The 15728-nt window shown below is 41.9% G+C and overlaps 1 protein-coding gene across 4 annotated transcripts in view; it reads right to left on the reverse strand.

Moving 5' to 3' along the window:
* maml3 (mastermind-like transcriptional coactivator 3) overlaps positions 1-15728 on the reverse strand; it is a 532876-nt gene that overhangs the window by 486525 nt on the left and 30623 nt on the right. For 2 of the 4 annotated variants that reach the window (XM_043674111.2, XM_043674110.2), the window contains exon 1: positions 3759-4133. The exons of 1 other annotated variant lie outside the window; for it this stretch is intronic. In XM_043674111.2, the coding sequence (XP_043530046.2) occupies positions 3759-4118 (360 nt within the window). In that variant the 5' untranslated portion in view covers positions 4119-4133. Of the gene's footprint in view, positions 1-3758; positions 4134-15728 lie in introns of those variants that run through there. One more of the 4 variants, XM_087980059.1, reaches the window with a different exon arrangement.

A 15728-nucleotide genomic window follows, 5' to 3' on the forward strand; every position in this document is an offset into this window, starting at 1 on the left:
ATCATAACCTCTGGTTTGGTCCCAATTTTTACTCTCTCATGGGGCACAGGATCAATTGTGCCTGTCTCACAATTAACTTTGGTCAGATTTCATGGAGGCCCAGAATGCTTCACTATCCTCTGGTAAAATAGGCCATGATCATGCTAGTGGCTAAAGGCATTACCAAGTTCCCTTCCCCCCCCCCAGCAATGACGATCTCATTAAACCACTCTCGCCTATTCCCATCAACTCTCACCTTGAGTAACCCTGTAAACTTATGAGTTGTTATTATCTCGACCATGAAGCCTGTCATTTTAGCTGCCTTACTGCTTCATTTCCTCTACTTTATCAACAACACACACGAAAAAAAAATCAAGCTTCTCCAAAGTCCTGCCCACACTCTGATCTTGAAGATCCACCTCTTCCCAGTTTCACCAGAATGGCCTTTCAAACCTCATCACAATCTACTTCCCATTTCCTTGACTCCTTCCCACCCAACCTCTTATGCTGGCGCCCACTTTGATTATTCATTATAACTGGATCCCCATCTTCTGTCTCCTAAAACTGCACGGGCACCCCTTCCTCAAATCATTCTGAATCTACTGACTACCATTCCATCTCCAACCCTGCCTTCCTGTGCACTGTCCACGAATGTGTTGCGGCTCCTAGAGGCAGCTCCCGCAAATCCATGCCCGAGTATTTCCAGTTAGATTCCCACAGAACCGGAACAGCCTCAAAGTATGGATTCTGTGTTGTATTAGCCCAATGCATCCTGACAGAGCTCTGTACAGATTCCTCCACTACATCTCAAAGCCTGCCTATATAGAACTATATACAGCATCACCCATGTTTGCCCTTACTCAACCCATCTGTTCTTCAAACCCTTACTCATGTCTTTAGAAGTCTGTTTCAGAGTCAGAAGATTTGAGTTCATACCCCACATCTGACCATAGATGTAGGGTGACAATTCAGTGAGTAAGTGATGGAGCGACTGCACGGTCACCGGTACCATCCCTTGGATAAGATTTTAAGCTGAAGGTGCTGACTTCATGTTCAAACAAAAAAAAGGTGAAAAAAAATTAGCATCTGATGAAAAGCAAGGGAAATTTTTGATATCCTTGCAAACAGTAAGCTTTCTAATCAATCCAGCAAAGCAGATTACCTGGTTAATTATCATTTTGCTGTTAATACAATCTGTGTGTAAATTCGCTGTCACATTTGCCTACAAAACATTTATTTTTCAAATGTAGTTACTTTTTTTAGAATGTCAAAGTGCTTCACAACGAAAGATTTAAGAGGCACTATACAGAACCAAATTTGTTCCTGTTTTGAAATTTCCAAATTTTCAACTATCTCAACATTCCCTGGCAGCCTCTCATTCTCCATGAACTTCAGTACATCCAAAAACTCTTGCTTACATCTTAATCAACATTGAATCACACATACTATTCAATCCCTGTCCTTGCTGATCCAGATCAGCTGGAATGCTTAATTGAGAGTCAGAGACATACAGCACAGAAACAGGCACTTCGGTCCAACCCGTCCACGCCAACCAGATATTCCAACTTAATCTAATCCCATTTGCCAGCACTTGGCCCATATCCCTCTAAATCCTTCCTATTCATACACCCATTAAGATGCCTGTTAAATATTGCAATTGTACCAGCCTCCACCACTTCGTCTGGTAGCTCATTGCACACACGCACCACCCTCTGGTGTGAAAAAGTTGCCCCTTATATCCCTTTGATATCTTTCCCCTCTCACTCTAAACCTATACCCTCTAGTTCTAGACTCTCCCACCCCAAGGAAAAGACTTTGTCTATTTATCCTATCCATGCCCCTCATAAATTTTGTAAACCTCTAAGGTCACCCCTCAGCCTCTGACACTCCAGCGAAAACTGCTCCAGCCTCTCCCTATAGCTCAAAACTTCCAACCCTGGCAACATCCTTGTAAATCTTTTCTGAACCCTTTCAAGTTTCGCAACATCTTTCTGATAGAAAGGAGACCAGAACTGCATGCAATATTCCAAAAGTTGCCTAACCAATGTCCTGCACAGCCGCAACATGATCTCCCAACTCCTGTACTCAATACTCTGACCAATCAAGGAAAGCATACCAAATGCCTTCTTCACTATTCTATCTACCTGTGACTCCACTTTCAAAGAGCTATGAACCTGCACTCCAAGGTCTCTTTGTTCAGCAACACTCCCTAGGACCTTACCATTAAGTGTATAAGTCCTGCTAAGATTTGGTTTCCCAAACCTTGCATTTATCAGAATTAAACTCCATCTGCCATTTCTCGGCCCATTGGCCCATCTGGTCCAGATCCTGTTGTAATCTGAGGTAACCCTCTTTGCTGTCCACTACACCTCCAATTTTGGTGTCATCTGCAAACGTACTAACTGTACCTCTTGTGCTCGCATCCAAATCAATTATATAATCATTTACATCTAAAGTCTGAAAGTTCTCATTCATTGATTAAGTCCCACTGTGACCTCCCTCTCTCACAAATGTGAGACCCCTCCTCCACCCTAATAACACCACACCTTTCCAAAACAAAAAACCTCAATTCCTCTTCTGGCAAACACTCTGCGTTCCCATCGAAGATTCCACTTTCTAAAATTCCCTCCCCAAAACCTCCCCACCCTGGTTTCCTTTGAACAGCATACCTTTGACCACTTAGGAATAAGACTCAACCCCCTCAATCCCAGTCCACCATTCAAGACGACCATGGCTAACCTGCGGCCTAATTCCACATATCTGCCCTTGGCCAATATCCCTTAATTTTTTTTGTTGAGCAAAAGGTATTATCTGTCCCAGGTTTAAAATTAACTGATCGAACAGTTTTGAGCCATTCCTGACTATCTGCTTTACATCGCAATGTATTAAGATACCATGTGTACATACACACACACATAAACAAACAAACATTCATATACAGGCTGTTGATACAGTCTAACCCAAGCTGAATAAATAAGCAAATATTAACAATGATCTTCAAGCAGGGAATCAGCTAACACGACTACGCTGCGGAGCCTCCGCTGGGGACTGGCAGCTGTTTCCTTTCCCCCTCCTTCCATCAGCCAAATCCCACCCACCTCTTTAAATACAAGCCAAAGCAACTCCTCCTTTACTGGGGCAGGAAACGAGAGTAGATTGAACTGATCAAAACAGCACGGCTCGACTACAGCGGCGGTGGAACAACGGTTTGTTTTCAAATAAAAAAATCTGTCCGGTGGGGAGAGAGGGAGGAGAGAGACAGAAGTTTTGCATTTTATTGTATCAGAAGGAGCTGCATTCGGACTTTCGAGCTCACTGACTGAAGGTTGAAGAGGGAATCTCTGGCCAGGCAACTAACCCCCTCGGGTGGCAACATTCATTAATAGACATTGGGCACAGAAAGTGAAAAGGCTTGCTTCGTTGCTAGGCATGAAGCAGTGCGTATAGTAACTTTGCAAAAGAGAAAAACAACTGCAAAACTTGTGGAAGTGCTCCCCAAATGTCACCACACAGGGGTTTACACACATCCCAAGGGGTAAACCGTCCAGGAGTTGGCCTGAAACTACTGTTCAACTCCACAACACACACACACACACACACACAAAAGTTTCTCATTATAAAAGTTACAGGTAAGCATTAGAGTGACACTCGAAAAAAAAACCGTCCAAAACAACAGCCCCCCCCCCCCCCCCCCTTTTTCCCCATCAATGGGCCAATGAATGACCAGCCTGTGTTGGACCTTTGGGGGGGGGGAACAAAAAGTGAAAGTTAGTGCTTACCGCGATCAGAGTGTTGCTCCTCTGCTCCGGGGCGGAGGGACCGGTAGGCGGCTCGGATTCACAGTGTTTGTTGCGGGACGCGGACTCCTGCCGCTGCTTGCCCGTCTTCTTCGCCTTGAGCTCCAGGCACCGCTGGTGGAGCGTCAAGGTCTCCTGGCGGTCCAGCTCGATCTGCTGAGCCTGCGCTTGCTGGCGCCTCACCTCGCAGTTGTTGTGGTGCCTCCTGAAGCCCTCGATCCTCTGCCGGAGCCTCTGCACCACGGTGCTGTGCTTGGGAACACCGCTGGCCCCAGCCGCCGCTCCCATCCCGCCGCCGCTGCTGTCGTTCAGGGCGGCCGCGGGAGCTACAAAATCCCCCATAATCTCCAGCTTCCCCCCTCCCCCCCGGCCGGACAAGCTTTCGACACAGTTTATTTCGGGACAACTCTTTTTTTTAAAAAAAAAGAACCCTTCAACAAAAAAAAAGGTGGATAAAATTTAACCACAGTTCCCCCCCCACCACCAACCCAAAGAAAATCTCTTAAATCCAATGGAGCCCCACGGTTCCTTCTTTTTTTTCCCCCCCTGTTGCTGCTTTTCGGTCAGGAATAAAACCAACTAAACAAACAAAAAATTAAAAAATAAAGAGCTTGTGATAACTAACTCATTGCAACCCAGCGTCTGTTCTCGAGTTCACTCATCGCTGCATTAGAAGCTATTCCACTGCTTTTGCATCAACTCCACGATTAAGATCCGGATATTAGCAATCATCATAAAATTCGTGACCAAAAAAAAAAGGTTTTCTTTGTTTTTTTGTTGTTGTTGGAGAGAGAGAGAAAAAGGAGGGGGGGGGGAAGAAAAGTTTCTTTTTTTATATATATCTCTCTATATAAAGAAAAGCTGTTTACATTTGCCCGGTGTGTCTGGAGAAGCGGATCTGCGTTCGCTGGCGTCCCGCGGCATTCACGGTTCAAAAAGCGCTGGCGTTTTTGCATTGGGAGAGGAGAGAGCGCAGCCCCTCTTTCACTGGGATCGCGAAACTCGGAAGGAACGGCGAGCAACTGCTGCTGCTGCTGCCGCAGCTCCCACTATCACCTCCACCATGCCAGCCGATTGATCTGGGACAATCAAACAGTAAACATCAGCCAGAGGCCGTGAACACAACCAAAGGCAGGCTGCAACACACGCCACAGAGCTCAGCTCAGCTCCGGATCAGGACTAATACACAACTACCTTTTTTTGGGGGGGTTTGAGAAAGTCAAAAGATAGATACATGTGTGTACATGAATATCAGGACTTCATACAGCCATGACCGGGGGAAGCAGCTAGAAACCCCCGGCCAAGAGGCGAGCCTCCGGAATCATTTAACAATTGACAGGGTCAGAGAGAAAGCCAGGGCTAGAGCTCGCAGAGTCGAGCACCTCAAAAACCGAGGCAGACGGAAATCCAGGGGCAGAATCCGGATGATCGCACCAGGACCAAAGTGCACCACACACACACACACACACACACAGAGGGAGAAGAGGGTCGGATGGAAATTGTGGGGTAGATTAGAGCTATGAAATCAGGAGCGACGCGAAGTTACCAGGGTCAAAGTGAAACTCCGGAACAGAGTTCAAATGCAGAATCAGGACAGCCAACATTCCTCAACAACTCCCACGGGGAGTCGAATCTGGAGTAACAAAATAATAAGCAGAGGAATCAATGTTAATGCACCAAAACAGGATCAGAAATAAACCAGGACAAGTGTAGATTTTAAAAATACCTAATGCATCAACTAAAGGAGAGAAACGTTATAGTGGACACAGAATAAGAGGCCTGGGCTAGCCCACGACAGAGCAAGTGAACAGAATCTGTACTGATACAAAAAAGACCTGGACACACAAATTGACCCTGGAATAAAGAAACAAAATCAGAGTTAATGCAACACTGGATCACAAAAAGAAACCCCGGAATGGAATATATGTACAGAATCAGTGTAACAAAACCCCTAAGAGCGAAACCCCTAGACATCAGTGAAATTAAATTCATGAGTAATAAAACAGTAGAGAAGCAAAGACAAACCCTGGAACAGAGTATAGACGAGGACTAGGATTACAATACAGAATAAGAAGGATTGAAAAATGTGTTGCTGGAAAAGCGCAGCAGGTCAAGTAGCATCTAAGGAGCAGGAGAATCAACGTTTTGGGCATAAGCCCTTATGCCTGAAACATCGATTCTCCTGCTCCCTGGATGCTGCCTGACCTGCTGCGCTTTTCCAGCAACACATTTTTCAGCTCTGATCTCCAGCATCTGCAGCCCTCACTTTCTCCTAGAATAAGAAGGGTGTAAGGAAATCCTAACATAGAACCAGAGATAGAGAAATTGGGCTAATAGTGTGGTTAAGAGAAATCTGAAAAAGGTTGGGTTCTTGGATAAGTGCATGTAGAGAGACAGATAGAAATCCCTAGACAGATCAGTAAGATAATCAGAACTAATACAACACTATTTGGCAGAAAGAAAATCTGGAACAAAGTAAACTGGAAGAGAGAGTGGGACAATCTGTGACAGAATATAGACAGAATCCACACTGGATGACTGCCGAGTACAAGATTAGGAGTAATAACCCAAGCTTAGAAGATAATACAAATGTAGAATCAGGTTTATTGCAAAAATTGGGGAGAATGTGACAAAGTGAAAATCTTTGTAGCTATACAAACTATCCGTTAAGCGTTAGAATTGTGGAAACTCTGCTATGCATATCTTTACTCATACAAAGTCCTGTTTGCACATAGTCCTCCCTGCTGGACCGTGACTCCAAACACCAGCAATTTAAAATTTCCTACTCTTGTTTTTTAAATCCTTCAATGGATTCCCATGTGTTCTTCCAGCACTATAAATCTTCAACTTGTGTAAACCTCTCTGCTTTTTTCTCCTCCTTTAAAAGATGCTCCTTAAAATCCACTTTCTCAACCAAACTTTTAGTTACCTATCCTAATAGCTCCTTATGCGGATAAGTGTCAAACTGTATTTGGTAACGTTGCTGCAAAACACCATGGTCTGCTTTGGTATGAGTAAAAGGTGCAACATAAATGCAAGTTGTTGTGGGTATCGTAATCCAAAACCAGTTGGCAGAATGAAAACCTGGGATGGAGTTGAGATTATTTCAGGACTATATTAGAGAGAATGGCCAATAGCCAGAACAAACCAAAAACAGGAAAAGTGGTAACACAGGTTTTAGATTACAATGAATCCAACAATTTTTAGAACAGAGAAGAAATTTAATATAAAACACCAACAGGACTGTAAAAACTACAGAGAATTAAAAAAACTATAAAATGTCAGGTCATGGCTGCAGGATTGGGACCAGAGTTGTATCGGTCCAAGTCGTTTATGCAGACCAGATATCCTAAATTAACCTAGTCCCACTTGTCAGCACTTGCCCATATCCCTGCAAACCCTTCCTATTCATGAACCTAACCAAGTGCTTTCTAAAAGGTTGTAATTGAACCACCACTTCCTCTGACAGTTATTCCATACACGTACCACCCGCTGTGTGAAGAACCTGCCCCTTAGGTCCTTTTTAAATCTTTCCGCTCTCACCTTAAACCTATGCCCTCTAGTTTTAGACTCCCCAACCTCGGCTATTCAACCTATCCATGACCCTCATGATTTTATAAATCTCTATAAGGTCACCCTTCAGTCTGACATTCCAGGGAAAGAAATACCAGTCTAAACACCTTTGACCTATAGCTCAAACCCTCCAACCCCAGCACTATCCTCAAATCTTTTTTGCTTCCTTTCCTGCACCACTTTCAAGTCTAAAGGGCTTATGCCTGAAACGTCGATTCTCCTGTTCCCTGGATGCTGCCTGACCTGCTGCGCTTTTCCAGCAACACATTTTCAGCGCTAATATATTTCCTCTACCAAGGAGACCAGGTTTGAATGCAGTGGCCTAACCAATGTCCTGTAGGGCCACATCCCAACTCCTATATTCAATGCACTGACCAATGAAGGCATTGTACCAAACACCTTCTTCACCACCTTGCCTAAGTATGACTCCATGTTCACTGTAATAGTTATGGAGAAGTGTTAAAATATAAAATTATCTTTATTAAAGGTACATGACAGTTTATAATATTGCATTTTACTGCAAATTCTAAATATTTGGACAAGACGTCCTCAATATGCCGAAGCACAAAACTTCAAGATTTGGTCAATTTGAAGATGCAAGACAAGTGCAGCAAAAATCTGAGATTGACGCCAAGCTGCAAGGTGAAGACTAAACATAGAACAAAGCAGTTCAACAATGGCAGAGGATAAAATAGGACAATCAGTTTGGTTGGATTAGGATTAAATCCACTTGAGAAAAACAATTCTACAAGATTGCCACTAAAATATGACAGAGTCAAGGATATGTAATTATAGAACATAGAACAGTACAGCACAGAACAGGCCCTTCAGCCCACGATGTTGTGCCGACCATTGATCCTCATGTAAGGTAAACCTAATGTACGAACCCTCAAATTTCTGTGACCACATGCTTGTCCAGCAGTCTCCTAAATATCCCCAATGACCTCGCTTCCACAACTGCTGCTGGCAATGCATTCCATGCTCCCACAACTCTCTGTGTAAAGAACCCGCCTCTGACATCCCCTCTATACTTTCCGCCAAACAGCTTAAAACTATGACCCCACGTGTTAACAATTTCTGCCCTGGGAAAAAGTGTCTGGCTATCAACTCTATCTATGCCTCTCATTATCTTGTACACCTCAATTAGGTCCCCTCTCTTCTTTCTTTTTTCCAATGAAAAAAGTCCGAGCTCAGTCAACATCTCTTCGTAAGATAAGCCCTCCAGTCCAGGCAGCATCCTGGTAAACCTCCTCTGAACCCTCTCCAAAGCTTCCACATCTTTCCTATAATATGGCGACCAGATTGCACAGTATTCCAAGTGCAATCTAACCAAAAAGTTTTATAGAGCTGCAACAAGATCTCTCATGGCTCTTAAACTCAATCCCCCTGTTAATGAAAGCCAAAACACCATATGCTTTCTTAACAACCCTGACCACTTGGGTGGCAATTTTAAGGGATCTATGTACCTGCACACCAAGATCTCGCTGTTCCTCCACACTGCCAAGAATCCTGTCTTTAATCCTGTACTCAACTTTCAAGTTCAACCTTCCAAAATTCATCACTTCACATTTATCCAGGTTGAACTCCATCTGCCACCTCTCAGCCCATCACTGCATCCTGTCAATGTCACACTGCAGTCTACAACAGTCCTCTATATTATCAACGACACCTCTAACCTTTGTGTCAAATGCAAACTTGCTAACCCATCCTTCAATCCCCTCATCCAAGTCATTAATAAAAATTACAAAAAGAGTAGAGGCCCAAGAACAGAGTCCTGTGGAAAACCACTCACCACTGACTTCCAGGCAGAATATTTTCCTTCCACTACCACTCGCTGTCTTCTGTCGACCAGCCAATTCTGTATCCAGACAGCTAAATTTCCCTGTATCCCATTTCTCCTGACCTTCTGAATGGGCCTACCATGGGGAACCTTATCAAATGCCTGGCTGAAGTCCATATACACCACATCCACCGCTCGACCCTCATCAACGTGTCTCGTAACATCCTCAAAGAACTCAATAAGACTTGAGAGGCATGACCTGCCCCTCATAAAGCCGTGCTGACTGCACTTAATCAAGCCATGCTCTTCCAGATGGTCATAAATCATATCCCTCAGAATCCTTTCTAACACCTTGCAGACGACAGACGTGAGACTGACTGGTCTGCAATTGCTGGGGATTTCCCTTTTCCTTTCTTGAAGAGAGTAAGTACATTTGCCTCCCTCCAGTCCTCAGGTACGACTCCGGTGGAGAGTAAGGATGCAAAGATCTTCGCAAGCGGCAAAGCAATCACATTTCTCGCTTCCCAAAGCAGCAGAGGACAAATCTGGTCTGGCCCTGGCAACTTGTCAATCTTAATGTTTGTCAAAATTTTCAGCACATCAGCTTCCTCAATCTCTATCTGTTCCAGCATGCTTACCTGCTCCTCAATGGTTTCATTCGCTACAAGGTCCTTTTCTTTAGTAAACACAGAAGCAAAAAACACATTTAGGGCTTCCCCTACCTCCTCAGACTCTATACACAAGTTTCCTATGCTATCCCTGATCGGCCCTACTCTTTCTTTGATCATTCTCTTATTCCTCACATACATGTAAAATGCCTTTGGATTCTCCCTAGTCCTTCCTGCCAAGCCTTTTTTGTGCTCCTTCCTAGCTCTCCTCATGAGAAATAAAAAGATCTGGAATAAACTAAAATGAATGGAATAGAGCTTTGGGCCAAGGTAGTTGAAAGCATGCCTGAAAATTGGTGATGAGCAACTTGCGAGAGTCAGAGAAATGCAGAGATTTCTGTGGCTATGCGATGGAAGGGGTTAGAAATGGAAACAAAGGTAACAAAGCAGGATTTTAAAATTGAGGCTCACAATAATAAAAGAAAATGTGAAGCATTACCACATCAGCTCTGTATTTGGATTTCCAACTTGGATTAGCTCATCTTAAATCAGGTGTTATGATTCCATTTGATGTTGCTGCTGGACAAGTCAGAACCCAGACTGAAGCTTGGCTTGCTATATCATATTTTGTTTTGCTTTTAAAGAGATGGTTTGTCACTGAAACATAAGCACGCAATGTTGCAGATTTTGTTTTAACAACAAAACAGAAGCTTATTAACCAAATGAAGATAAAATAGAATAAACCAAGCTATAATATAAATTCAAAGATTTTTTTTTTAAACACACACGGTTAAAGAATAATCCCAGGATTCCCAAAATAGTCTTTCACAAGTTCCAAAATAAATGCAACCTCTTCTACAGAAACCAAAAGTATCCTTGTACAGCACTCACTGCAGATTAAAATATTTCCTAACACCTCAATAAGTTTAAGGTAATTGTGACTTTAACTTTTAAATTGAAAAGACTGATAGCCTCTTGCTGGAGTATCAAAAACCTTATATTAAAAAATTATACTTCAAATAACCTCTTCCGGGTTTTAACCCAATATTTCTGGTTTGGAACTATCACTAGCTCCTTACTCTAAAGGTAATCTAGCCTTATTATATTCTAGCTTTTCCTGAAGCACTGATCTACATAACCTTTTTTATCTAAGGACTTTACAAAACTGCTCAAAAATAAAGTAAAAGCAAAACAAGGTCTCTCCATCTAAACAATGTGTTACCCTAAATTTAAAAAAAAACAAGTCTAGAAATTTCTAACAGACCTCAAAGCACCATTTATACCTTGCTCAGTTGTAAACCATCCTGTTGTAAATCCATTGGCACTGTCAAACGTAGCCCTCATCAAACTGCACTAAAAAGAAAAGAAAATCACCATGGCTACAGAAATCTTTATAAAATACTTTCTAACTTCTGACATACAGAAAACCCACACATCACAAATGTAAATTTAAAATAAATTTATGAAGTCCCACAACATAGATCACACATGGCTAAAAAAAAAAAGAAGTTTCGCTCCTATTCAAGAAATTTGCTAGAAAGCAGACACCTGGAGGAGATTGGACAAAACTATGAAAAAGTAAGTGCTGCCATGGATTATTAAAAATCCCTGATATAATTACCAAATAACCATGATCCAGAACAAATTGGCAAAGTTCTGGCTAAAACCACACTACACATTTGTCAGCACGATCTCAAAAACAGAAAATCGAACAGACTTCCAGAAAGTTATTTTAAATCAAGCTTCTGACTATGATGTTAAATAAAAATTACCTCTCAGGATCCAGGTAAAGCATCATAGCCAACAGCCTAAATATGTAAAACTAGAAATAAATATAGAATGATCTAATTTTACAAGATCAAAACCAAGATAAAACATGAGATACATCAGCAGAGAAGGAATGTAACAAACACCCAAGGTGTGGCAGATCTACAGGAACGACAGAATATGGCAGAGGATCAGATAAATATATAATCCAGGATAGAGCAAGACATGCTTGATCACAGGGGTGTTACAGAATTAGGACAGAAGGTGAGCAAACCAAATCAAAAGAACTTCGAAATTGGAGATAGGAAATGTAAAAGACTTAGGACTAAAACATGAGACAGAGCAATACCTCAAGGATCAGGATTAAGCAGGTGCTACTCTACAAACTGAATGAGACAAAACCAAATGCAAATGATGAACACTGGTGTACGGAAGGGCAATGTTATTATAATATTTGGTAGAGAACTTCCATAAGATTAGATTTTAACTGTGAGATAGTGCATTATTAGTCGATCATGTAAATACAAAAACAGTGACAAAAGTATGTTGTAAAAAACCAAATTCAATAAGCAAATAGAACTGAGATGTAGCAAGATGACTGGTCTCCAGCAACACAACTACCTTGTTTGGTGCCAGATATGACTCCAATCTTTGAATATTTTTCCTCTGATCCCCACTCACTTCAGTTCTATTTGAGCTTCTCAGTGCCACTTTCAGTCTGATGCTCCCCAGAAATCAAGGGCAGTCATTCTTACTTCACCTCTGGAATTTAACCCTTATTTGAACCAATGCTCTAATAAGATCTGGGGCCAAAAGCCCCTGGCAAAACATCAACTGAACATCAATAAGCAGGTCATTGAGTGGTAAGTGCTACTTGACAATACTGACAATGACACCTTCAATCACTAAAGACAATCGACAGTAGGATTTAAAGGGTTGGATTTATGCTAGATTTGTGGACAGATGAAGATTTGTTTCATCATAGAAAAAATTATGAGAAACATAATTGAATGAATGAGGATGAATCTCTAGCCAATCTTGGCTTGTTACCATGATAAAGTACATAAGGTCTCAATAACAATCTGCAACGTTTAACACATCTTGATAGTGAAAGGCTTTCTTTTAGTTATACTGAAAATAACAATTTCTATTAACTACAAGCTCTGCTAACATGATTTCTCATTGGGTCTTATTATCAATGTCAGGGAGAGAGTTGAGATGGCCTAATGCTGAGGCTAATGTAAGTTCAGAGTCTGAAAGCCAATCCAACAATTACAAGGGGGTAGGAAGAGGAGTTTGTATAATTAATCAAGTGGATATTGCAGAGGTATCTGTCCGAAGAATGAGAAGACAAAAATGCCACTGCTCTGACCCAGAATTCAGAATTACAATTGACAATTAAAAATGGGCATGTCAGTTCAGTACTGAAATCTGTCAGTGGATCTACATTGACCAGAATTCTAAATAAGGTAGGAATTTCTCTAGAAGCTGCTTAGTATCATACTCTACATTGTCAAAAACGCAAGTTTCAATAAATGCTACTGTGCATGCAGCAAAAAGAAAGCTGGAAGAGAGAGAGGGTGAGAGACAAGGCAAGAGAGAGGACAGGAGAGAGAGGACCGTCGAGAGTGTGTGTGTGTGTGTGTGTGTGTGTGTGTGTGTGTGTGTGTGTGTGTGGTGAGAGAGAGAACAGCTGTTGCCACTGCAGTCTGTGCCATGACCCATGTTGACACCCTCAGTCACCTGGAGGAGTGTGTTAACCTGAACAGCTTTAAAGAGAAATATAATTGCTTAGTGATAGGTTTAATCTGGATAAAGCTGACTGCAGATTGATTCTAGAGGTGAGGAATATGTTCTCTCCATATTTTTCCTGAGGTGATCAACTCATAAGTAGACAGAGGATAATGGGCGAAACCAACAATTTTACAATAAAGTTGAACCTAATAACAGCCATTACTCTGATATCCAGATCTCCACATTCCAATTGCCAGTGTTATCTCTAACTTCAGCACACAGAGTGTTACCGGTACACATGCAGAACTTCACCAAGGTTACCGAACCCTGCTCAATTAGCCAGGAGTTGCTCTATTTATTTTGACCAATACACACTAAAGCAAGTTAAAAGTCTCTTGTTTTACAGTAGTAGTATCCCTACCTCGGAGCTAAGAGATTTGGGTTCAAGTCCCATCTGATCCAGAGGTGTGCAATAACATTGCTGAACAGGTTGATTAAAAATATCTAAAGTTCAATTAATATATCGCAATTACTTCAAATCTACTCAAAAAGTGCTTTGAGCTTGAAACTTTCAAAGGAAATAATTGTTCACACCAAAGAGATGGGGGACATTTCATACTGAAACTATGATTTCCTTTACATGATCTTCTGAAGAAAATATTACATCTGAAACTAACCCTTGAAAGTTTTTGAGTTGCATTCAAGCAGATGGGAGAGAGAGTATACCAGCAAAGATCCACCAATGTGAGAGAGAACCTTGGACACTACATTAGAACTGCTGAAATCTACTTGAAAAAGTTTAATATTAACAGCATAATGCCACGGAATTAATTGGGCTCAAATTGTATGACGGACACTGCATTGCACAGACACATTTCTCCTAATCTGGCAGGTGCTCCTGTGAAGTTTGTTCATAGTCTGGTTTGTTTGGCATATCATATAAAAAAAAAGTACCAAAAATTTACATCTGCAAAAACAGCAGTTTCTGAAAACAGCCAGAAAACAAAATCAGCAACAGTGGCAAATCCATCATCCTTCAAATGTAGTGTGAGTCCAAAGGTTATTGCAAAGCACTTGCCCCATGAACATCTTGGCAATTTGGCCTTCATTTTCTTCAAAGCACTGGCCAGCCAATTTCCCTGCTATTTCAGTACAGCCTTTGTCTACATGAAAATCATTATTAAATGACAGAGCAGCAGACTTCGAGGTCAGGTTTCCGATATACTTGAAGCTTGAAATACCGAGGGTTCAATTGCAGTCAATCCCTTACAAGATGAAACTTCCAGTTCTACAAATGGTGTCATTCTGGTTTCACACAACACATCAACAGGTGTGTTCTGTCCCCTTACAGGCCCTGTTGCTTCTTTGGACTGTGATATATGGAGATTGCTGACAGAGGAGACAGAATTGGCGATTAGAACTATACAGTGACAGAAGTGCTTTACAGAGTAAACAACCTGTTGCCATTCATCGAAAGGATCTGCCCTGCCACTGAGAGTGTGACACAATATTCAACTCCGTGAATCCTGGCTACTGTGCAAGTTCTGCATGAGATCATAACCAAGTCTCAATCTGCAGACACTGTAATCAAATTATACCCTCAATTATTCAGCAGCCTGCTCGTCCATCTCAGCTCATGTCAACAATCAACTACTGAAGCATTCTGTTCACAATTGTTTATCAAAGCAGACATCATTGTCAGTGGGCCTCTGATATCTAGAAACAGACCTGTGAAAATTGACATTTATAGACGTGCTCATTGGACAAAAAAAAAACCATGAAAACAGTATATTTCCTGATTACCTTGGAGACTTCAACCAAGACAAAAGCACAAAGATTGTAGAACAGTCTGTACCTCTCTTCCTTGAAAGTCAGAAAGTTATTATGGTCATTGTGGAGATTGTAAAATCTCCAGTGATTTCATAGACACAATTGACAGACACCATAATGACCAGTAAGTAAGAACTGACAAGGTTCTGGTTAAAGATTAATTGTTTCTCTCTCCACGGACACTGCCAGACCTGTTGAGTTCCAGCATTTTAATTTCGGACTTGCATCATCTGTAGTATTTTGCTTTTCACCTTGGATGTTTTCACAATGGCTTTATGCATTTCCAGTTGTTCAGTTACTCTGAGAAAGTAGTTCATAAATTCCTTATTGAATACAGAAATATTCTCAACACAAATTCTCAACCTGGTTACCTGGCAACTTTAGCTTGCACTTGTTCCATGCTGGACTTCAGGCACTAATGTTTCAGGGCACACTCCATCGGCACTGGTTACATGCACACCCACCCATAGACATTGGCACCTGCCTCATGCCAGCTTCAAAAGAACACTTATGGCACATCTCCCATCCACTTACTCTGTGCTTCTGCCCTTCAATGCTGTTCCTCAGGATGCAATGGTGTAGCAAGAATATTTTGCACCTAGTAACACATACCCAGCTCATGGACTGGACCAGGCTGCATTTATGGCTGCTCGCCTGCTC

The sequence above is a fragment of the Chiloscyllium plagiosum genome, unplaced genomic scaffold, assembly GCF_037043375.1.
Source record: "Chiloscyllium plagiosum isolate Xiang-an unplaced genomic scaffold, Cpla_swu_hap1 HiC_scaffold_36, whole genome shotgun sequence".
Taxonomy (NCBI): domain Eukaryota; kingdom Metazoa; phylum Chordata; class Chondrichthyes; order Orectolobiformes; family Hemiscylliidae; genus Chiloscyllium; species Chiloscyllium plagiosum.